This window comes from Apteryx mantelli, chromosome 2, assembly GCF_036417845.1.
Source record: "Apteryx mantelli isolate bAptMan1 chromosome 2, bAptMan1.hap1, whole genome shotgun sequence".
Lineage (NCBI taxonomy): Eukaryota > Metazoa > Chordata > Aves > Apterygiformes > Apterygidae > Apteryx > Apteryx mantelli.
Window position 1 is genome coordinate 169,844,325 of NC_089979.1, and position 21,612 is coordinate 169,865,936.

Genomic DNA, 21,612 nt, shown 5'->3' on the forward strand with positions numbered 1-21,612 from the left:
TTTCGTTTTCTTTCGTTTTAATAGAAACGTTCTAGAATAACTTCGAAAGGGGATCAGGCTAGAGAGAATGTCTCTTGGAATAAAATACTGTGACGCGCTTCAGGAATGATGTGCAAAGTTAAAACGTCCAAGCAGGTTCAGCTCAGGACTTCTTGGATTCTTGGGCCTTCTTGATTTCCTGCAAGGAGATCAGGGAAATAAGTGAGCGCCAATCACTCTCAGGGAGCAATGCCTAGTTTCACAGGTCTGAAGACCACGAATGATTACCACAGCACAAACCAGAGTACCACCGCACCAAGCCCAGTCTGTGCACGAGCCTTTAGGGACACAGCTAGGTTTGCCTTAGAGACACTTCAAAAATTGCACAATCCTCCAGCACTGTCCAGTGGCACGTGCTTATACTGCCCCTAATCCAGTATCGTACTGGATCCGTTCCCCACTCTTAGGCCTCTGATCCATGATCACTCATACGAGGTCACAACTGGATCACCTGCCAATTCAAACTGGATCTGGATCAAGTGCGGGCACGTGGTTGCACTTCTGCGGCCGTTTACAAATAGACCCTGCCCTGCTCAGCCTAGCGGTCGGGCTTACGCAGGGAGCAAGGTAGGCAGAAAAGTCCTGAAGGACTTACCTCCCGGAGCACTTCCTTCAATTCGGAATAGGCTTTTTCTAGATCATCATTAATAATGACCAAGTCAAACAGGCCAGGCTCTTTACCTAGGGAAGGAAAAGAGGACAGAGGAGTTAGAGGGGAACACGTTTCTTCCCTGCGCTCTCTCTCACGCAAGACTTGAGTTCCTGTGGCATTTTAGTACTGTTATTTCAACTATTGCTAATGTGCTGCTCTGCCAAGCGTCCGCTGGGAATTGCAATGGGAAACGATGCAGTATCACGCTTAGATCAAGCCTAGCCAACGCGCAATCCCTGCCAGCGCTCCTCAGAGAGGAGAGCTCAGACCTTCATGTAGAAAACGACACCTAAACCACCAGCGTCCCCCCTCTCCCTAGCCGCATCTCTCCAAGGCCGCTGGACTTACTAAGTTCTAAATCTACGCAGGCTGCAGTCAAACGCTTCCGTAAGCCTTCTTCCGTCTCAGTCCGTCGGTCACGTAGTCTTTTTTCCTAAACCCAATGACAAATATATTAAAGAAATGTGCGTTCCAAATTCCGAGTGCAGAAAACACCAGCCACCCCATCAGCTTAAAAGCCACAGCCCTCTGCCCCCCGCACAGGAGCCGTTGGCCAACATCAGCCACCACGGCATGCGAAATGACATCCTGCAAAGGGCAAGGGGACACGTTCACGGTCACAGAGCGAATCAGCGTTCAAGCTGGGTTTGGGCTCAGGACATCGGGTTTTCAGTATCTCTTTCCACTCTAGCATCCTCCCGCACAAACTCAGTAAGAAACGCAGATTGCCTGATCTGCTGAGAGTAACAGGGCAAAGCCAGGCCCCCGGCTGGGATCCGGGAGCCGCGGGGCTCAGTCTCTGCCATGTACTTCCTGCATGGCTTCAGCAAGTCACATCTCCAGGACCACGTCCCCCTCCGAAGCCGGACAGAGATTTCACTTCTCCCAAAGGCGCTGTGTACACGTGATCATTATAAATAAGGGACCACGTAATCGCCTTATCTTTACAAAGGACAACTAATGTTTTTGTAAAGCACTTTAAAGGCCGGCCGTGCTCTAACGGAGCTGCCACCCGGACAGAGGCGATTGCACTCCAAGGTGTGGAAAGAGACTGTACGGGGAAGATCCAAGAAGCACGGCACTGAAAGGTGCTTTACTGGGAGCCAAGGGCTGCAGTTGTAGATGGGGCAGACACCGAGCAGAGGTAACAAGTGTGCTCAGAACTGAGCCCCCACCTGTTCTGCAGCCCTTAAAAATATATACATTAAACAACGAGGGGGGAACCCTCATCGCTTCAGACCAAAACGCCGATTACCTCTAACTGCCTAACAGCAAAGGGAGGCAGCCGCTCACCAAGACATCTATGGACGGAGGCTGCACGGAGATGTAGATGGGGTTCAGGTCTGTCCTCTTGATGTTCTTCACGCCTTGGATGTCGATGTCAAGGACGCAGATCTGGTTCTGGGCCTGAATGGCCTGCACCGCACCTTTACTGGGGACAGGCAGAGAGGGAGCCGGTTATTCCCCAGACCAAGCAGGAGAAGGGACAGAGCATCCAGCCACAGCAGAGCGAGTTTGATGTCCCCCAGCAGTGGGCCTTTTGCCTCATGGGGCTTCCAAGCGCCTTCATTGCTGCAGGAGGGAAGAGGAAATTTGCTCCACTCAGGCTAACGGTGGTTTCTCTCTCCTTGAGGGTCCTCTGGGTCCCTGGGAAAGAACAGAGGGGCTGGCAGAAGGGCTGCCTGCTGCTAGAAAGAGTGGCAAAACCTTAAGGAAGGAAGGTTGTGGAAACAGATAACACGCAACTATCCCATGTGCAGCGTGGCTCGGACGCGGTCCACAGAGATCCTGCCTTCACCAACTACAGCAGCAACCTCAAAGAGCAAAAACACTCAAACCCTTCCTTAGAGGTCCACCAATTTCCATACTCATACGCTCTCCTGAAGGATGCTTCAATGCTCCTGCCACTTTTGCAGGATGCACGATTAAGAAAACATTTTTTAAGTGATGGCTCTCGTACATCTGTAAAGACGGTTGTTTCTCTTCCCCAGCACGGGCTGTATATAACACGCGTTGCGCTTTTCCCCAAATACCTACAACGCTCCCTTGAAAAGCAGCAACTCCAACCCTCTTCCGGTGCACCAAGAGAAGGTACCCGGCACGGCCAGTGGGTATCAGCCCTGCTAGGGGACTCTCCAGTCTGCCTTTGTACCGTGCTGGGCCAAAGTCCTCCTTCACGACAGGCCCTGCAGCACAACGGACGGTGAGGAGAGAAGGCCTGCGAGGAGCTTGGAGATCCGCTGCAGGTTCTGAGTGACCTAAATCAGGAGGCCACGCAGTGGCAGCAGAGTTTAAGAGAAAATGCTGCTCTAGAGCTAGCCTTGAACTATCTGGATTCTCTGCCTTTACCCAGGGCACCTCTTTGGACCTTTCGCAGCATCTCTGCGCCCAACGTGCACCAGCAGGATTAGCCTGCCGATGGAAAGGGCCTTCCACAGTGATGTGCTGAGAACTGACTCCCTTAAACGAGTGTTGCTGTGTCCTCCAGTGTCCCAGGAGAGGAGAGTCGCAGAGACTCAGGACTCCCACAGCCATCTCTCGCCCCAACCCCAAGCCAAACCCTCAGCTCTTTCCAGCGCTGCTCCCTAGCTGAGCAGCACCCTGGACTGGAGCTGGCAGGAGAAGGCAAGGCCTTTGCCAGCATAGAGAGGAAGCACCCATGGGTGCCATGCAGCCAGGGCGCTGCTCTTCGTGGGATGGGAGAAGAGCAAGACGCAACAACACAGACGGAGAGTCTGGCATCCACCGACCTTGCAGCTTCACTACAGCATTCTGCAAATGCAGTCGGAAAGGATGGAGGCGGCGTGAGCAGAACGTGTCTCGGAGGGATACGGAGAGGAGCTGGGGAAAGCTGTAAGGACTTCTTGGAACCTGCAAGCTCAGAAAAGCCCCAAGAAGAAGAGCTGAGCAATGGAGCAGCCAGAGCCCCAACCTGAGGGAAGGGGTAGAACAGGGGTAACACTGAGAAGAGGAAGAGCTGGAGACCTTGAGCAAACAGAATAGGAGAGCGGATTTGAACAGCTCTGCAGCACTGAGCTGGTGTGGTGCCAGGTCTGTGAACCCCTCACCCAGGTCAGGTCACAAACACACCGGCGACAGCTCTTTACACACCAACGGTGGGAAAAAGCGATCCAGCAGCCAGGCAGCCTCGAGATCCCGAAGCTGGTGCAGGCCCTCCCAGGAGGCCCCAAGCACACTGCAAATGGGCAAGGACTAGCGACTGCAGAGATGCCGTGGTGCTGGGGTCACGCAGAAACAAGGCGACGGCTAAAAGCTGTCTTCCTGGCATTGGGATCCCACAGCACAGGTCACTTAAACCCCAATCAGCAGGAGGAAGCTGGAGTGATGCTGTAAGACCATCACTGTGCTATGTACAACCAGAGATTTACCACCTTGCCCAGAAGGGCAGCAATAAGAGCCCAGATCTGAGCATCATCTACCACAAATCCACAAAAAACTCCCCAAACTGGCTTGTTTCTCCTCGAAAAAGCCACAAGCTTCATCAGGTATCACCAGGTATCAACCAACTCCTGCTACAATCAATCCACAAAGAGCCAAGAGCTCTCTGTGCCCCACTCCCGCACTCAGATTTCAGCCCCTAATTAAAGGCAGCTTCAAATAAGTCCTGATTTTGGTGAAAAGGGCTCGGCACTATCCCAAAGACATGGACCTTTCAGGGCTCTTAAAATAAGCAACCATTTTTAGTTATTAATAGCTGGTGGGATTTAGGAAGCGCAAAGCATTGGTGAAAGCTTCAACTTTTCTGCTTAGCGTAAGGGACCCTCTCCTCCATCTTATCAAACAGCTCTGATTATGAGACATCCTCAGGCACTTAAATAGAAAATCTTCGCTTGCATGGTTTCAATATTTATTTTGCTTGAAAATTTACATTTATTGCTGAGTCGATCTGAGTTAATTCCAGCCTCTTTCTCCCACCCTGAACTCTCCCCACCCCAAGCCCAGAGCAGAGGCAGCATGGACCTGCAGGCTAGGGGGCCGTGTGACCAGAGACAAAAGCGAAGGCCGGGGAGAAAAGCACTTCAAAACCAAAGCCAAGCATATTATTTGTATCTGCAGCGATTAGGGCATTTTATCTACCAAGATTTAATCTTTTTAGGTTTATATAACCTACCACCGTTAACGGGGCACACGCTTCTCTCCGTCACTGACACGCACGCCATGCAGCGGGGAAAGCAGCAATCAGATAATGTACGGAGGCGATGTGAGGTTATAGCAGGAAGGGAAAAATCCTTGCCTGCCTCAGCTCCGAGCTTTGTTTCACTAACCAGGTTTATATAATCGGGGCAGAAATTCAGCTAGAGGCTTCTCTCGGTCTGGGCAACCACAGGAAAACACTACAAGGCAATCAGAAACCACAGTAAGGCTCCCGGTTTGATCTCATTTCAAGCGTAACACCTGCAGCAACATCATCCCCAAGCATCCTGTCTCACCGCACAGAGCCTCAGAGGTTTTCTAGGCCAGGATGACAGTTCAAGGCAGCTAGCATGAGATCGGCGTGCAACCACCGAAACCACCCGTGCGCTCCCAGGAGGCAAAAGGAAGCCCTGCTGTCGCTGCTTCCTCAGCGCTACCTCTCCCTTCCTGTTCGAGTTATTAAAGATGCACAAAAACGCAGGATCCTCTTGCCCCGTCTGCCCTGAGGAAGGTCAGCAAAACCTGCACCCTCTGGTCTTCCCGGCAGCCTTTCTGACGCACGTGCAGTTGTACTGTCCACGTGTCCTGTTCCTCCTAATAATGGACTCCATTAGCCGATCTCACCCAAATTTGATGGAAAAAATATGACTTAAAATAGCCAGTTCGTGAAAAATCCCATCGAAATCAGCTGGCGAGAGGAGAGATGCCTTGTCAGCACCCACCGTGAGGAAAAGGCACCACGACCAACCCAACCGGTATCAGACATCAGGGAGCTGCCATCTCCTGCGCACTGCGGCTGTCTGGATTAAGCAGAGCACGCGATGGGAAGCCAGCACGTCCTCCGCAGGGTGAACCCAGGGATTAAGGAGCTTGCACCTGGCTCCTCCTTGGTGCCGAGCATTTGAGATAAACCGAGAGGCGAGCAGTGACACTGGAAGCATGTCGGCCAGTCCCCGGGACACTGTCCTCAGCTGCAGCAAAAGCAGTGATGCCTGCGCGTGTCACATTAAAACACCGACGTTACTGTGATAGAAGTCACCGACCTTTCCTTTACAGATGTGCACCTACGGCACGATCAGTTTGGGAGCTTTATGCAGAGACACCTCACAGAGAATCCAACCTCAGAAGAGGAAAGTTAGCCAAATTTGCTGTCTCCAAAAAAAATCCCCCAAAAGCACATTCAGCCCTTTAAGAAATGCAAGTCTTTCTGAAAAACATTTCAGGCAACTTTCTCTAATTTAAAAGATTAAATATCTTAGAACTTAGTTAACTTTCCTCCTTAACAGGTCCTGTACCATAGCGCCACACTTTTCTAACAATAATTATGTAAGGTATTTGACTTCTAATTAACATTGCAGCTAAATGTTTTATTGATCACCAGCTCCAATGCCCAGAGCAATGCTATTTTAAAACCCACCCAACTCTTTAACCCTGGTCAACGGTGCCAGGCAATAGACCTATTTGTAAGCAGTTACTTTTCCAAATAAGCATGTGTACTTGTTTCACCACAGCCAATACACGTGCAATAGCACCCGCTCCTGAATTTATCATATTCAGACCGCAAGTTAATAGGGAATAAGCGTCCACCTTGCCCACTAGCCTCTGCAGAGCACTTGAAGATATTAAGGAGGGCAAATAGTCTGCGAAAATCACCCCTGTGCAAGAAAAGCATTAAGTATACAAACTCCTTCAGCAGCCCTCAAACACTGGAGGCAACAGGGAATCTCATGTTGCAATGAAGAATTAACCGTAATGAGTTAGCTCTTTGTAAGAGTTAATTTTGCTGTCTTAATAATGACCAAATACAGCTGACAGGTCCCTGCTACCCAAATGAAAGGCTTAGCTTAAGGCAAGAATCTATGCATTTGGGGGAAAACAGTGTCACTAAGTTAAAATATTTCTTCCTCCATCATAATCTCAGCTCCTCTCACCCACTGGGTTCAGTGGCGACAGCGTCCGAGTTGCGTACCTCGTTCCATACATATTTCCGGAGAACTCCGCATGCTCAATGAATTCACCGGCATCAATTTCTTTCTGCATTTCTTCTCTGGTCACAAAGTGGTAATCTGTATATGGCAAACAGGAAAATCACCCAGAAATTAACAGCTTTGAAGGTAAAGTGCATGGCCAAGATGGCACAGGCGAGGGCTTAGGGGAGAAGCGCCTAACAGCCTGCCCTGGACAAGCCTGGCAGACCGCAGATACCTACCTTCTAATTACCATGTACAGCATCCCCTCTCCACCCCTTAAAGCATTTGGGAACCCCTGTGCATCTTTCCATGTGGCCAGATATGCTGCTGTGCACCCTTTTTCACACCCTTTCCCCTTTCTGGTGGGGTGGGAACCCTCCAAAGCTTGGAATACGTTACAGCAAAACTCTTTATTTGAAAGCAGTTATGATTAAGACTAGAGAGAGGGGGAGATAAAAGGGAACATCAAAACAAATGAATAAAAAAGAAACGTTTCCCTATCTTTGGTTCAAATTTCTTCCTCTCGCTCTGTAGTGAACATTGCCTTCAGAAATTAAGTGCCAACCTCATTTGTTTCTTTCTGAAACATGCAAACCGACCAGAATAAAGAAAAGTGGCAAGCCAGCTGCACACAGGCTATTAAGGCAGATAAAGGCATCTCATTAAGCAGCTGCGTCTCCCAAAGAACCATACGTTTGGTGTATCTAACCAGAGCTCCTTGGCACCAAACCAAACCATTCAAAGCTCAGGTATGGACGGGAGAGCTTAAATTGAGAGCCCCACTTTGAAAACCCTGGTCAATGTGTCACAGAGAAGGTATCTAAAAAAGAAAACTGGAAGCACATGCTCAGCTTCTGTTAACGTTTCACTACTTCATTAAATTCTGGTTCTGTTCTGCCAAATCCATCCCTCTTCGTATCTTCTCTCTATTGCACGGCACACGCTGCAGAGCAGCAGTAAGCAGTTATGGTCTCATGGCCATTGAGATCAAGAAAAAAGGTGTATATATATAAAACTCAAATATATCATTACTGAATGCCTATGCCTCCTGCCTGAAGGAAATGCCCCCTATAAACACAGATGTAGGACTGTCGTCTCTGTAAATGGGCATTCATGCAGTTCTCTCATAAAAACTTAAATTTTCAGAGCTATAATTTGTCGCGTCTGATGAGACGGGCCCAACTGCAACGCACTGACCTTTGCCGTTTACTTCTCCAGGTCTTGGCTTCCTCGTGGTATCTGTAAGCAAAAGACGGCCTTGTGAATTTTGTAAATAAAGGAAGTAATAGCATCAGAGAAATAAAAACCACACGCAGATTAACCCATTCACATAGGAGGCTGATCCTCTTTCAAAATGATCAAAGCTTCTGGAATCAACTAGCGTAAAACACAACAACATGCATGATTCACACCTTTGATTTCTAGATAATCTGAAAACAATCAATTGAGAGGGGCCAGTTTGGGACCTAACAGGCTAGGCTTAGTTTTCTGCTCTGCTACAAGCTTCCCTGTGTAATCCTAGACACATTATTCCGATCTCCATCTCGGTTCAGGGGAATTAGCAGTGCCCTACTTTAATAAGTTATCTTCATTTTGAAAGATCACGCAGCACCTACTTAGGTGCTTAAAATAGCCAGATTTAATGAATAAGGGCAAACTCCTAGGTGAAGCAGTTGAATAAATCAGACATTCCATGAAGCCTTTTGGAAGTCATTCAGACTTGTGTTATTTTAGGCATACGATCTGCAAACCAAAAAAGATCTGATGGTCCACACGGAAGGCAACACTCATTGTTTTCTTTAGGATCTGTGGGAATTAACCTAATGCAATAAGGCTCTCATCACCTCTTAGTTTTTATAAAGCGCTAATTGCCAAGGTCTAAGTGGTCTATGGAGATTTAGGAAAAAATATATAGCAAAAAGCTGCCTTGTGGAAGCAACAAGATTTAGTTTGGGGTGAGCTCTTCATTAAGAGGTTCAGTTGAATTAAAAGCATTGGATGAAAAAAGGAAAGACATTTTTAAGGCTTCTGAGTCTCCAGTAACTTTAAAATTTTCCACATTTCAGTATGTGCTTTTTCATAGTGGAATGAATCTGGACCTCACAGATCTCGGTGCGAGGATTTCACTTGCAGTATCCAAAGCATTAGGACAGTAAAAATTGTGATAAAATACTTAAAAACACCTTCCAGAGCCCCAGGGAAAAATCAGGTGAATAAGCTGAGAATGCAGCCCAAACTCTGATGGTAACCCTCAAGTTGCCAGTCACAGAAAAGGCAACAAATTAGTTTTGCAACGGGAGAGCTGCTCCAGAAAAGTTTCCTACACTTACTATTGAGAAAACAGTTTGCACAGTAATCCTGGTGACCCTGATGTGTCATTAACACCCCACCACCTCTTTAAACACATCACAGAGAGCTTCACGCTATTTTATAAAAGTCAGCAGGAAGGGAAGAGCGTTTTAAAAGAGTTCTGCTAATGAAAACGAGCTGACTGGCAGAGATGAGCACGTAACCTGCACTGGAAACCGGGCAGTTCTGGTGGCCGTCGTACAAATCCCTCAACCTGTGCTTGAAGTCCACCACGAACATGCCCCTCTCCCATGACCTGCCAGGGATGGGGAATCTGCCCTCGCCCACCAGCCTGAACCTGCCTCATTTGGGCAAAGGCAGCAGGCGCGAGTGGACCAAGTCAGCCAGATGGGGGCTATTTTCATATTAAAAGAAAATATCTCAGGTAGAAAAACAGGACCCTTGGCCAGCACTCAGCGATCAAAGTAGAAAGTAAAGTCAACGAACCAGTAGAGCAGTGGCAGGAACAAGAATGTGAGTAGGCGATGGGATGAACTGTAAGACCCATCTGGCCGTCGGGTCAAGGAGCAAAACAAAATGTGTATTTTAAATCAGAGACCATGCTAACCAGAGCCCGAGCTATCCTGCAAACAAAATCCTCATCAGCACCCACAGGCAGGTGGAAAGACTCGGCTTTTGAAGAGAGTCTTCTCTGGGATTTGGTTACTTTCCAAGTGAGGAATCACTCGGAAAAATCTCATCACCATTTTGAGCTGTGTTCAGAGAGGTGGCGAGTCAGAGACCTTGAAAGGTGCCATTCCAGGCAAATCCTGGAGTTGCCTCTTAATACTAGTCTTAAAAAAAGGCCTGACTTATTTAAACATCCCAAAGAGCCCACAGGCAGACCAGGATACAGGTAAGCCAGAGAAGCAGATTATCCAGGGCACAAATACTGCTACCGAATCAGGTTCTGGGCTACCAACCTCAACCTCCTGCGCTCCCCTTCACCAATGACACGCAGATACTCACGGGAGACACTGAAGCCGAAGACGTTCTCGTAATCTTTAAACAATTTCTTTAACAAAGTGCTCTTTCCTGCGCCTGACGGGCCACTCAGAACCACCGGCCTCGGCCCCTGCATGGCTAGAGAGACAGGAAAAATACAAATCCGGTTAGAAAGAGAGACAGCCCATGAGAAAACACAGCTATGGATTTCCAGGGGTGCCTTGTGCCCACAGAAGTGTCTATTCTTTACCTTCAGATACAAGTTTCTGCAGGCAAATCAGAATTCATCAAAATCCACAAGTTAGAGCCGATGGGGAGTAACCGGGGAGCGCGGAAAATACCAGAGAAATTCCAAGAGCTATTAAATTAGCAAACTCGCTGCAAACTGTGGCAGCTGCCACCTCTATACTGCTGAGAAAGAGCCGGGCTAGGAGCCCTGAGGAGTCAGATCTCATTTTGGAAAGCAGATATCAGAGGCCACGAGCAGGACAGCTTCACCCTGCTTTGCTCCTGGCCCCAGTCCTCACCTGAGGGACCCATCCTTGGGAAGGGCAAGTTCTGCATCTAGGTCCCACAGTCATTGGCAGCTGCCCCACCACGAGCTTCGGCTCGTACAATTAAAGGACGAGTATCACTGCAGTATGAGCACTTGTCCTCGAGGGACTGAAGTTAAACTCGCATCACATAACCCGAAGAAAGAGGAAACTGGACTCCAGTTGCCACTGCGAATGGCACAGCCGCTTCCCTCTCCAAGGGCCAGTCTGTTGTACAGACTCGTCTTACAGTTTCCACTCTTCCAACTCGCATGCTCTGGAAAGGCTCACAGCAGACCTTACTGTTGTCTATCAAAGGGAAAAGGACTGTTTTAGATGTACAGTAAAAGGGAAATAAACCTCAAAAGCCTTGCAAACGACAGGCTGAACAAGGGTGTGATTTGGGAAACAAATACCAGCTGGCCACGGCCACGCTTCACCACGCTAACGCCAGCTTGAGGTCTCTTGTTGCAAGCAAGAAGGGTCCTAATACCGGAGAAAGGCAGCCTCAGGTCACGTGGACCTTTCTGCAGCTGCTTCTTCACCCAGAAAGAAAAGAATGGACATTTTCCTGTGCTTGCCTCTCTGGGGAGGAAGGAAGGTTAATGATTAACATGTGAATAAAGAAGAAAACCCTGTATTTCAGTGCAGAGAATATGGCCGGGGTCAGTCATCCATCAACAATTCAGCAGCTTTTAAAAAAGAGGTGACACAAATCAAACAGGTCTAGTTTCCTATTAAAAAAAACCAACCATCTTTCTGCAAGCAGTAAAGCCCCTTGATATGTGTTATTTTAACCTCATCAGCTGAGTCTTGACCCAGGAGCATTCAGAAGACAGACAGTATAACGCCTCCCCATTTTAAATTAGATCATAGAAATGTGACCCTGACCTTACAAATCATTTTAAACAGCCTTAAGCCATCTGCAGTCTCTTACCAAAGCAGTGGCAGCCACGGGTTGCACGGCAGGCTAATCCAGCCACGCCGTCTACCTGACCTCAGCCGGCATGAGCGGGATACTTCCTTATCCCTAAATCCCTTCTGCACAGCTCCGCGGTCTCGCCGACGCCTGTGAGGCAGCACTAAAGCTAGCAAATTATTTGAGTTTTCCCTCCATTCCCTACAGATGCTTTGTGTGTCTGATCAGAACTTATTCAAGCACGTACTAAAGAAGAGCACGTTAATATATGAAGTCTCGTCTGTGCAGACTCTAGCAGCAGCTAACATGGATATCGGCGTAAAAACTCCCAAGTTCAATCACTACCCAAAAGGAGAACTGTCTTTTTTTGCCGTTGGTGTCCTTCAGGTGCTGCAGCTCCAGGGAGCTGGATCATCCGTTCTCCAGGGACCTCAGAGGATTGGTCCCATCATATGTGTACTACCACGATGCCGGATCTGGTTCCATCATCTGAGAAATGCATCAAGGTTGAACAAGCCTCCAGGGAGCCCTTTATGGACCTGTGTTATCCTTCCCTTCGCCCTTGACAGGATGACTGGATCACTGCCAGAGGAAGAAGAGTTTTCCTCCCTCTCCTTCCCCAAAATTTCTTCGACCCTTTAGCAAGCAGTGATAGGAAAAGGGGAATTCAAATCAGCCCAAATCAGTTACGATCACATCACTCAACTCAAAGCACATTGGGAAGGAAGTAGTGGAAGAGGCGAGGGTACCGGAGAGCGCTGGCTGGGAGCAGCAGACTTCCAACAAATTCTTACCTTTTGCTTTTATACCCTTCCAACCAAGATATAAAGTCCAGCTCTTCGTAGCAGCGACAGGCTGATAATACGAGCGAGCGGGCAGAAAGCTGGGCTATTTGCGAGCCGCGTAAAGCCTTAATTACGGAGTCTCCATTTTAAGATGGCCAATGAAAACCGCCTGCTGATCTTTAATCATCTTCTCCGGTGGTTTCCTCCCAACTCCCTGCTCTTCTGACTGGTAAAGCTGCAAACGCCATTCACACGTTGATGAAGGCCAGCGTGTGCCACCCTGGTACCTCCCCAGGTGAAACCACAGGGTAATTCAGGTTGGAAGGGATCGCGGGAGGTCTCTAGTCCATCTTCTGCTCAAACGTAGCATGTCTGTATGGATGGGGCTCTTAAATCACATCGATGTGCATTCGGTATAAAACCCAAGCCAGATAGCTACTACACTCACATTACACCCAACATTGGTGTTTGGTTAAGACAACTCTTCTAGAAAGACACTCAACCTGTTTTTAGCCACCTTCTCTAAAAAGCGTTCTTTTGGACTTGAGTTTGCATGGCTCTTGCCTCCAGCTTCACGTCAAGTCAAAGATTGAGACACTTACCCACACTGAAGGTGGCAGAACAAATTCCTTCTCCTTCTCTCCCAACAGATGTGAACCCAAGCCTTCAAACAGCATGTTCTAACACCTCTGTGGTGGCACGCTCCAGGGTGTACGCCTCTCCATCCCTCCGGATGGAGCTCTCCCACTTTGACTAAAATATTTCAACACTAGAACAATACTGGATTCAAGATCCTTGGTGTCAGCCCTTTCGGCCCACCTGGCCGTTCATGGACCACAGCTCTGCCCTACCACAAGACACTGAGCCCACATTACCCCAGAAGAGCCAAACCTGGTGCCCGGTGGCCAGGAACACCTGGAGTCAGACACCAGGTCTGGATGCAGCACAGCAGTGACCTGAACTCTGGTCTCTCAAGTCCCTGGCGGGCACCTAGCCTGGCTAACCACGATCTATTGCTCTACTTTTCCACTTCTAAATGTCTTCATTTTCTCCTCAAGCATGCTAAACCTTCCAAAATCCACAGTCATTCCCTCAATATCTGGTGTCAAAAGGTCTCAACGTCATATCGCCCTTTTTCACCAGATGCCAACACCCTCCGCAGCTGAGGCAGGTGCTGGATGTCTCCCAACACCCAGCCTTCACCCTTCCTACATCAGGATATTAGCAACGTCACACCTCCGGTGCTAATAAGACATCGAGTTAAACGCTGCGGACGCCTGCCAGCCGCCTTGCACATCCCCGAGGTCCCAATTTGCAACCGCTGGTGGCAGGCTGCGAAAGGGAAGGGAGCAGGTCCGACAGCAGGTGAAAAAATAAAGCACGGTTTCCTAGGAATCCGTGCCCTGAGGATGTGGATTCCCTGATGTCTAGTAAGGGTGGAGCTGATGATGTTTTTCCATCTGCAGGAGCGCTTGTGGGGAGGTTGGGGGAAGACGTGGCCTCTCCTTTACCTACATTTTTTCACAGAATTACTAAGGCGAGAAAAGACACACCGATTCCCACTGCAATCACGCAGGCCTCACTTCTTCAAGAAACAGGCTAAAAATAAACCAAAGGACTTACAGATGCTTCCTCTCGCCTCCTTTCAAAACTACCCCTTCTTCTCTTTGCTGGAGATCTCTGCAGACCAAAACAGGGTGGAGAGGAAAAAGACAAGACGTAATTTACAGAAAAACCAATTTCCGTTGCCAGATGAAGAGGCTGGGCCCTCCGCGTGGGTGGCAGACAGCAAACACCCGGCTGGTAAATTGGGAATCTGTGTCAGAGCAGGACAAAAATAGCTCTCTCAGAGCCGTCACAGCACCTACTTTTCGCAGGCGCCCACCACCTGGCACGGTGCAGCGAAGCCCTGGCCTCTGCTCAGCTCTGCCACAGCACAGACGGGTTTAATCTCAGACGAGGATGCGAGAGATTTTGGGGGCAGCTGCCCAGGGTGGGAGAGAAAGGATGAAGATGGTCTGGGAGCGTGAACATATGAGTTAATCTCCACCTCTACATGCGAACAGCACAGATCTAGGAGCGAGCACCCTCTCCGCCGCCGCCCCAGCACCCGCAGAAGCGGGTAAATATAAGCACCGCGGCACGCTTGTCGTAACAATATTTCGTTCCTGCTTTTGACTCACCAGCCCATCTCCTAGGGCTATTTCTCCGGCCTTGTCTACGGCTCGCTCAGCAAGTCACCCGAGGGCTTCTCCCTCCTCATTCCCGTACTCTTGAGCCGCCGAAAGGGTATCACAGCTCTCCACGGCGGAGTCACGGCACGAGCCCGCTGCCCAGAGGCAGCGTGAAGCCTTCAAAAACCACAAGTGAAGCACTTGTGTCACACTCTCAACCTGCCCCTTGCAGCTGCCACATTACAGGCACATTTCTGTCCTGAGCAGCAGCTCAGGATTTTTCCCTTTGCTCAGATTTTGGCATTTTCAGGAGAGCAGCTGGTCTCCAAACACTGTATCTAGCACAGAAGGTCTCTCACCTCTGCTGCAGTTACACCTAAAATGGTTTTGGCTCCAGCCTAATCACCGTACATCACCAAAACCATAGCAGACTGAAGCTGATTGGAAACAGAAAAAAACATTGCTTTTTAATGAAGAACCTCATGTTTTGGGGATGGGCGAAGCGTCACCCCTGTGATTTACAGATGGCCGAGTCTGGCATGCTGAGGATGAACGATCGCACGGATCCTGCCGGGTTACAAAAAGGTTAGGTGGTCAAACAAGAAGCACATGGGAGATGCTTCCTCCTTGGGGACGTGCAGGATGTGATTTCAGGGCATTAACCAGAACGGCAATTAATTAACTAAGGCTCTCGATGAACATTTTTCTCAAAACGGTTTGTAGGTTATATTTTAGATGCATATATGTAAGTAATGTATACACACACACATATTTTTATTATGTATGGAGGTGTAACTCAAAAATCTCTCAAGGCAACAGTTTCTTCTTGAGGTTCAACACATCTAGCTTTCCCAGCTGGCTGAGTCTAACAACAGTACGTCCAAATCTGAGACTACCTACGTCCTTAGGCCTCCAAAGGAACCTCAGCTTATCACTAGGGCGTGGAACATTTCTAAGCCTACGCCTGCTAAACTTCCCCTCGATTGTAACTGGAAGGCAGCAATACAACTAGTAAAGCAAAGGACGGACATCACAAGAGTTAAACAAAACTAATGCTGATTAGCAAACAGGCTTTAAAGAGAAGGTAAAACCACCTTATAAGTAGCAAAGAAGATTAAAGGACATTTTCTCCAGAGCCCCAAGAAAGGTCTCGTGGATTAGGTATATAATCCCATTCCCTATTTTTAGCAGGCTCTTTTACAAGCCCTCGATTCCCACCTTCCTAACTTTTGGGACAGCTGATTGTATCACCCGAAAACCCCATCCAGCCAGCTGTAGGAACACAGCAAAGTTTAACATTATCTCAGAGCAGGCAAACACTCGGCTTCTTGATGTTTGCAGGAGGCCCTAAAAACACATCTCCTCCTTCCCATGGGCGGGCAGTGACTTACGGACGGGCCAAGCATTGACCAGCACTCGGCCAGCCACGTCGCACCGGCTGCTCGAGCAGACACAGCCCCGGATCTGCATGCATTCAGCTGGGGAACCAGAATGTTATCCCTGACACGCTCATCATCTGGTCACAGCTGATTTAATTGCATCGCCTCATTAAGCACATGAAACAAGCGGTAACGAGGATGCAACAAACAACGCTCTTCGGGGCCCTATTAACGCCCTAAGGAGATGCACGTGGCGACCTAATTAAGCACCAAGGCGCCGTCGCACGCAGTCCTAGCAGGGCCCAGCAGCAACGAAACAGCTCCTGCTTCGGTTATTTCTATCCAGAGTCTCCTCTAATTTGCAGATGATAATTCCTTCCCTCTCTTCAAAAAGCGGAATTAAAACGCGAGCGGAGCATCCCGCCGTGCAGCCGTCTAAGTGCATTGCAGCACCCATACTTGGCAGAAATAACGAATCGTTTCTCTCCCCAGAAGCAATTAGCTAACAAAAACGCTACGTAAGCCCCTCCGCCGGCAGCACTGATGAGCGCTCCTCGCTTTCCAGAGGGCAATGCTGCCAAAGGAAGAACAAGAACCGTTTGCTCAAGGTCACTGCAGAAATTACTTAGGTCCAAGTCACGGACGAGGCCGGGAGTTGGTCTAAGACCTGGCCTAAAGGTAAAGCTGGAGCAGGTGAACCAACCAACTGGTTGGAGAGCAGTCCTGACCCTTTCCACCCATCCAGACAAATTTCTGTAGCCGTGAAGGTCAGACGGGTGCCGTTACGCTGTCCAGGTCCCCCTACAGTCCAGACGCTACCGTTCCCATGAATTAGCTCATTTCTGAGCTAAAAACAATCATCTCCAGATGTTCAGGTCCCCGAGGATGTAGGACACCCACTTATTTTCTTCTGGTTTAAGTGGAAGTTTCCACTTCCCAGGGGACCTTATCCCAGAAGCACAGCACGTACGTTGCGTTTCACCCCACGGAGCTTTATTTTTATATGTTTAAAGCGCGCTTAACCCCCAACCCCCGTCTCGTAGCTCCTTCTCGCGTGTCTTCGGTCAGGGTCAGCCCCATCCCCGCAGCCATGGGAAGGGACACGCGCGAGGGACCCCCCGGAGCTCGGAGGGGCGACCGGAGCTCAGCACCCCCAGGATGCGACCTCCGCGACGGGATCAGCATCCCCGCAGGTGGGACCGGCGTCCTCGGGGGGTGGCCGGAGCTCAGCACCCACCGCGACGGGACCCTTGCGGGGGGCTCAGCGTCCTCCCCGGCGGGACCAGCACCCCCAGGACTGACTGGAGCTCAACCCCCTCCCCCAGCATGAGGCCCCCGGAGGGACTCAGCACCCCCGGAGGGTCCCGGCCCCCCCGAGGGGGGCGGTCGGAGCTCGGCGCCCCTCAGCACCGGACCCCCGGAGGGTCCCAAACCCCCCCGGGGGCGGTCGGAGCTCGGTGCCCCTCAGCACCGGACCCCCGGAGGGCTCCGGCCCCCCTCCCTCCCGCCGCCCCGCAGGTCCCGGCCGGCCCCGGCCCCGCTCACCCGCCGCCCGGGCGATGGCGCCGCTCAGCCGCCGCCAGCTCATGGAGGGGGCGGGGCCGCCCGCCGCCGCGCGGGGCTGGGGATCCCGGCAGCCCCCGCGCCCCGCCGCCGCCTCGCGCCGCCGACGTCACCCGCCGCGCCCCTGGCGGCGCGAGGAAGTGACGTCACCGACACGAGGAGCGGCCGCGCGCCGGCGGAGGGAGGTTTTGCCGGCGGGTGCGGTCACGTGAGGGGAGCGCGGCGGGGCGAACCATCGCGCCGCGGCGGGGGGGGGCGCTGTGGGAGGCGCGGGGAAAGATCCGGGGGCCGAGCAGCGTGGCCGGGGAGGCGGGGGAGGGACTGGGCACCGGCAGTGTGCAGCCAGGGGGAGCCGCCGTGGGCTGAACCATAATGGCGGCGGGGGGTGTCACCTTGGGAGCTGGGCCCTGATGGGGGGAGCCGCCTTGGGCTGAACCACTGCGGGGAGAGGGGGAGCCGCCTTGGGGTTCAACCACTGTGGGGCGAGGGGGAGCTGCATTGGGACTGAACCACTGTGGGGCGAGGGGGGAGCCTTCTTGGGCTGAACCACTGCGGGGAGAGGGGGAGCCTCCTTGGGGCTGAACCACTGCGGGGAGAGGGGGAGCCACCTTGGGACTGACTCCGGCAGACCATCTTGTTCCTCAGGTCGGCGGCCGAGAGACCTCGCCGTGCCGTGCCGTGCCGTGCCGCACCGCTCGGGCTGCCCCGGGGGTCCCAGCCCCTCCACCGCGCTCACCGGCCGGGCATGGCGGCACTGAGCAGGACGCTGGGGTGAGCGTCATCCCCCCGCTGCCGGGCCGGGGCCCCTGCCTGGGCCTTGCAGCCGGCGGGGAGCGCGGATGCACGGGGGTGAGGGTGGGAGCGCGCCCGTCCCTGTCCGCGGTGCGTTTCCGCCGTTGCTCGACCCAGCGCCGCTCATTTTCCGGCAAGCGCAGCATTTTTGCCCCCCCATCTTCCTCACGCCTGACCCCTTCTTGCCTCCCCGGCAGCGCCCTGCGGCAGGATGCCGTCCGCAGGTGGCTGCCCCCAGCTCGCCACCTCCACGCCTCCTCCGCCCACGGCAACTCCAACAGGACCTCCGTCGCCCACATCCGCAGGCAGGTGTACGGCCGGCTGTACCCCATGCTCCTGGTGAAAACTGACGGCTCTACCGTCCACATCCGCTACAAGGAACCGAAGAAGATCCTCATGGTGAGGTTACGGGCAAAGTCCTCGTCTAGGAGCCGTGACGACTGATTTAGTTAGGGAGATGAGAGCCGGCGGGTCACAGGCTCTTCTCACCCTCCGCTGCTGCTTCTCTTCCCTCCCCAGCTGCCTGTAGACAGCAACACGCTGCCCGAGGCCGAGAGGAGAGCCAGGCTGCGGAGGCAGTTCCCCAGCAAGTTTAAGGTCAAGAAGGAGGAAGCGTTCGAAGAGATTAACTTGGACGAGTACAAGAGGTTTTGGAAGAAGTGAGGTGCACCGCTGGCGGCCATCGTCGTCCCGAGGACCTCCGCAGAGGCGCAGCGACCCCCCGTGCCCGGGCAGAGGCTGCAACCTCACGCCTGGGGGAGACAAAGTTGGAAAAGAATCCATTTCTTTGGAGTTTCGAGTGTTTCTGTCTGTTTTTTTTGGGGGGGTGGGGAGTGGTGCTTGAGGGGGGATCGGGTCCCGCCCAACGGGGCTGTTTTGGGGAGACTCGCAGGCATGGGCAGCCCCCTCGTTCCGCTCCCCCCCCCCGCGTGGCGGCGCGATGGTACCGCCCGCTTCCCAGCTCCCCCCCTCCCCCCGCGCAGCGCGGTGGTAGCGCCCGGGGCGGGGCGAGAGCGGCGCGCGCCGCTGGGGGCGGGGCCGGGGCGGGGGCAGCGCGGGGCGGCCGGAGCGCGCGGGCGAGGTGCGCGGGGGGCCCCGGGGGGGGGGGGGGAAGCAGGGAAGGGAAGGGGGGGTGGTTGTGCGGCCCCTGCGCTTTGCAGCCCCCCTCCCGCCTGCCCCCTTCCCTGCGGTCCGTAACCCCCCCCCGGCCCCCCCTTATCCCGGGCTGTGCAACACCCCCCGAGGCCTCTGCACCTCCCCCGGGCTGTGCAACCCCCCCCATTTCGGTCTCTGCACCTCCCCCGGGCTGTGCAGCCCCCCCCCACGCTGGTCTTTGCACCCCCCGGTGCTATGCAACTCTCCCACCCCGGCCTCTGCACCCCCTCCCCCCCCCGGGCTGTGCAACTCCCTCCCCCACTTTGGTCTCTGCACCCCCTCGGGCTGTGCAACCCCCCCACTCCAGGCCTCTGCACACCCCCCCCCGGGCTGTGCAATGCCCCCCCCCCCCAGGCCTCTGTAACCCCCCCCCACCCCGGCCTCTGCAACCCGCTGCTCTCTGCACCCCCCCTCCCCAGCCTCTGGGCCCCACCCTGGTCTCTGCACCCCCCCGACCTGTGCAACTGCCCCCCCTTGGGGCTGGGCACCCCCCTGCCTGCCATCCAGCCTCTGCGCCCCCCCCCAGGGGCCGTGCACCCCCCCCCCCCCCGCACTGCCCAGGCTTTGCAACCCCCCCCTCCACCCCACACGTGCTCCCCCCACCCATGCACCCCCCCCCGCACCCCCCAGCAGGTTTTGCAGCCCCCCCCATCCCTACGCTGTCCACCCCCCCCCCCCGGATTTGCACTCCACGTGGTGGCTCCCCTCCGCGTGAGACCCCCCCGGTGCAGCCGGCAGCCGGCACCATTTCGGGGGCGGGGGGGGGAGGAGAGACACCCCCTACTCTTGCTCCCCCCCAGGCTGGTCGCAAGACCGGGCTGGTAATGAGGCAAAAGATGCAAAAACGTGGGGAGGGGGGGACCTTTTTTTGGGGGGGGGAGAGGAATTTTTATATATATATATATGTAACTTTGGTTACTCGTAGGCCGCGCGGTCGCGGCGGCACCATGTTCGGCTCGTCGCGGGGCGGCGTGCGCGGCGGCCAGGACCAGTTCAGCTGGGAGGACGTCAAGGTGGACAAGCAGCGCGAGAACTACCTGGGTAAGGACACGGAGCGGGGGGGAGGTGGGGGATGACGACGGGACCAGATGGACGGACGGATGGGACCGGACGGATGGACGGACCCGCCAACCCCTCCGGGACCTCTCGCGGCTGCAGGCAACTCGCTGATGGCGCCGGTGGGCCGGTGGCAGAAGGGCAAGGACCTCACCTGGTACGCCAAGGGCAAGGCGGCGGCGGCGGGCGGCGCGCCGGGCGAGGAGGAGCTGGCGGCGGTGCGGCGGGCCGAGCGCGAGGCCATGCTGGCGGCGCTGTGAGTGCCGGGCTCGGGGGGGGGGTCCCCACCGTGGCGGTGGCGGTGGTGGTGGGACGCGTGGTGAGGACCTCCCCGCCTGCCGCCTCCTCTGCTCTCTCCCGCAGGGGCTACGGCAGCGTCCGGCGACGGCCCTCGGGGCTCAGCAAGGAGGTGAGAGTCTCCCCCACCACCCCCCATCTCCGCGGTGGCCCGGCATCCCCGACGTGGATGTCCCGTCCCATCCCCGTCCCCCTCCCAAAACATCATGTTTTGGTGCCTGCAGGACCTGGCCGAGGTGTGCAAGCGCGAGGGCGCCGAGCGGGGCCGGGCGGACGTGGACCGCTTGGTGGGACTGGGCAGCTCCAGGTAGGTGAGGCCGGTGCCCTTTCTTCCCTTCCCTTCCGCCGGCACACCGAGGCCACGGTGATGGGTGCGGGGGGACACCAGAGCGTCGCCCCCCCCCACCACCATGGTTTGGGGACACCTTGATGTCACCTCTTCCCATTCCCCACCACCGCCTCTTCCAGCGGCTCCGCCGGCCGGCTGATGCTCTCCAAGGAGGACAAGGAGGCGGCCAAGTTGGGGCTCTCCGTCTTCACGGTAGGTCCGAGAGCCGGATTCATTCCCTGCCGGAAGAAACAAAGCTTTTCCTTCGGCAGTGACTAACGCCCGCCTCCTTTCCCCAATCCTCACTCCCTTTGGAAGTCCCTTTCCCCCCTCACTGTCATGCACTGAAGCTTTGGGGCAACTCGCTCCGTGTTTTCCTTTCTCGCTTCCAACCCCGCAGCATCAAAAGGCGCCGGGCAGCCCCGAGGCGGCCGGCTCCGGCAGGAAGCAGCGCAAGGAGGAGAAGGCCGAGGAGCGAGGGTAAGGTGGGGCGTCCCCGGCGCGCGCGGGCATTGCGTTCC

The 21,612-nt window shown here is 53.8% G+C and overlaps 3 protein-coding genes across 10 annotated transcripts in view; 2 read left to right on the plus strand and 1 right to left on the minus strand.

Moving 5' to 3' along the window:
* GUK1 (guanylate kinase 1) lies at positions 1 to 17,569 on the minus strand. 2 transcript variants are annotated; one of them, XM_067292051.1, is made up of 8 exons: positions 17,446 to 17,569; positions 10,135 to 10,248; positions 8,014 to 8,055; positions 6,816 to 6,912; positions 1,985 to 2,123; positions 1,040 to 1,124; positions 635 to 720; positions 1 to 178 (listed from the first exon to the last, which is right to left on the minus strand). In XM_067292051.1, the coding sequence occupies exons 1-8, from the start codon at positions 17,486 to 17,488 to the stop codon at positions 143 to 145; spliced, it is 642 nt and encodes a 213-aa protein (XP_067148152.1). In that variant the 5' UTR covers positions 17,489 to 17,569; the 3' UTR covers positions 1 to 142. The 2 variants fall into 2 exon arrangements, with proteins under 2 accessions (XP_067148152.1, XP_067148153.1); XM_067292052.1 differs by lacking the exon at positions 17,446 to 17,569 and adding an exon at positions 10,638 to 10,692.
* On the plus strand, positions 17,001 to 19,019 carry MRPL55 (mitochondrial ribosomal protein L55). 3 transcript variants are annotated; one of them, XM_067292056.1, is made up of 4 exons: positions 17,001 to 17,093; positions 18,109 to 18,234; positions 18,537 to 18,654; positions 18,775 to 19,019. In XM_067292056.1, the coding sequence occupies exons 1-4, from the start codon at positions 17,059 to 17,061 to the stop codon at positions 18,916 to 18,918; spliced, it is 423 nt and encodes a 140-aa protein (XP_067148157.1). In that variant the 5' UTR covers positions 17,001 to 17,058; the 3' UTR covers positions 18,919 to 19,019. The 3 variants fall into 3 exon arrangements, with proteins under 3 accessions (XP_067148157.1, XP_067148156.1, XP_067148158.1); XM_067292055.1 differs by having other exon boundaries at positions 17,003 to 17,093; positions 18,453 to 18,654; positions 18,775 to 19,017; XM_067292057.1 differs by lacking the exon at positions 17,001 to 17,093 and adding an exon at positions 17,589 to 17,661 and having other exon boundaries at positions 18,453 to 18,654; positions 18,775 to 19,017.
* The window catches only part of C2H1orf35 (chromosome 2 C1orf35 homolog), a 7,421-nt gene continuing 4,776 nt past the window's right edge, over positions 18,968 to 21,612 (plus strand). For 4 of the 5 annotated variants that reach the window (XR_010883544.1, XM_067292048.1, XM_067292049.1 and 1 more), the window contains exons 1-7: positions 18,968 to 19,021; positions 20,336 to 20,451; positions 20,569 to 20,722; positions 20,830 to 20,875; positions 20,988 to 21,070; positions 21,232 to 21,304; positions 21,492 to 21,571. Coding sequence is in view for 4 of the 5 variants with exons in the window: in XM_067292048.1 (XP_067148149.1) it covers positions 20,358 to 20,451; positions 20,569 to 20,722; positions 20,830 to 20,875; positions 20,988 to 21,070; positions 21,232 to 21,304; positions 21,492 to 21,571 (530 nt within the window). In the remaining variant the exon portion in view is untranslated. Of the gene's footprint in view, positions 19,022 to 19,305; positions 19,337 to 20,335; positions 20,452 to 20,568; positions 20,723 to 20,829; positions 20,876 to 20,987; positions 21,071 to 21,231; positions 21,305 to 21,491; positions 21,572 to 21,612 lie in introns of those variants that run through there. The other variant, XM_067292047.1, reaches the window with a different exon arrangement.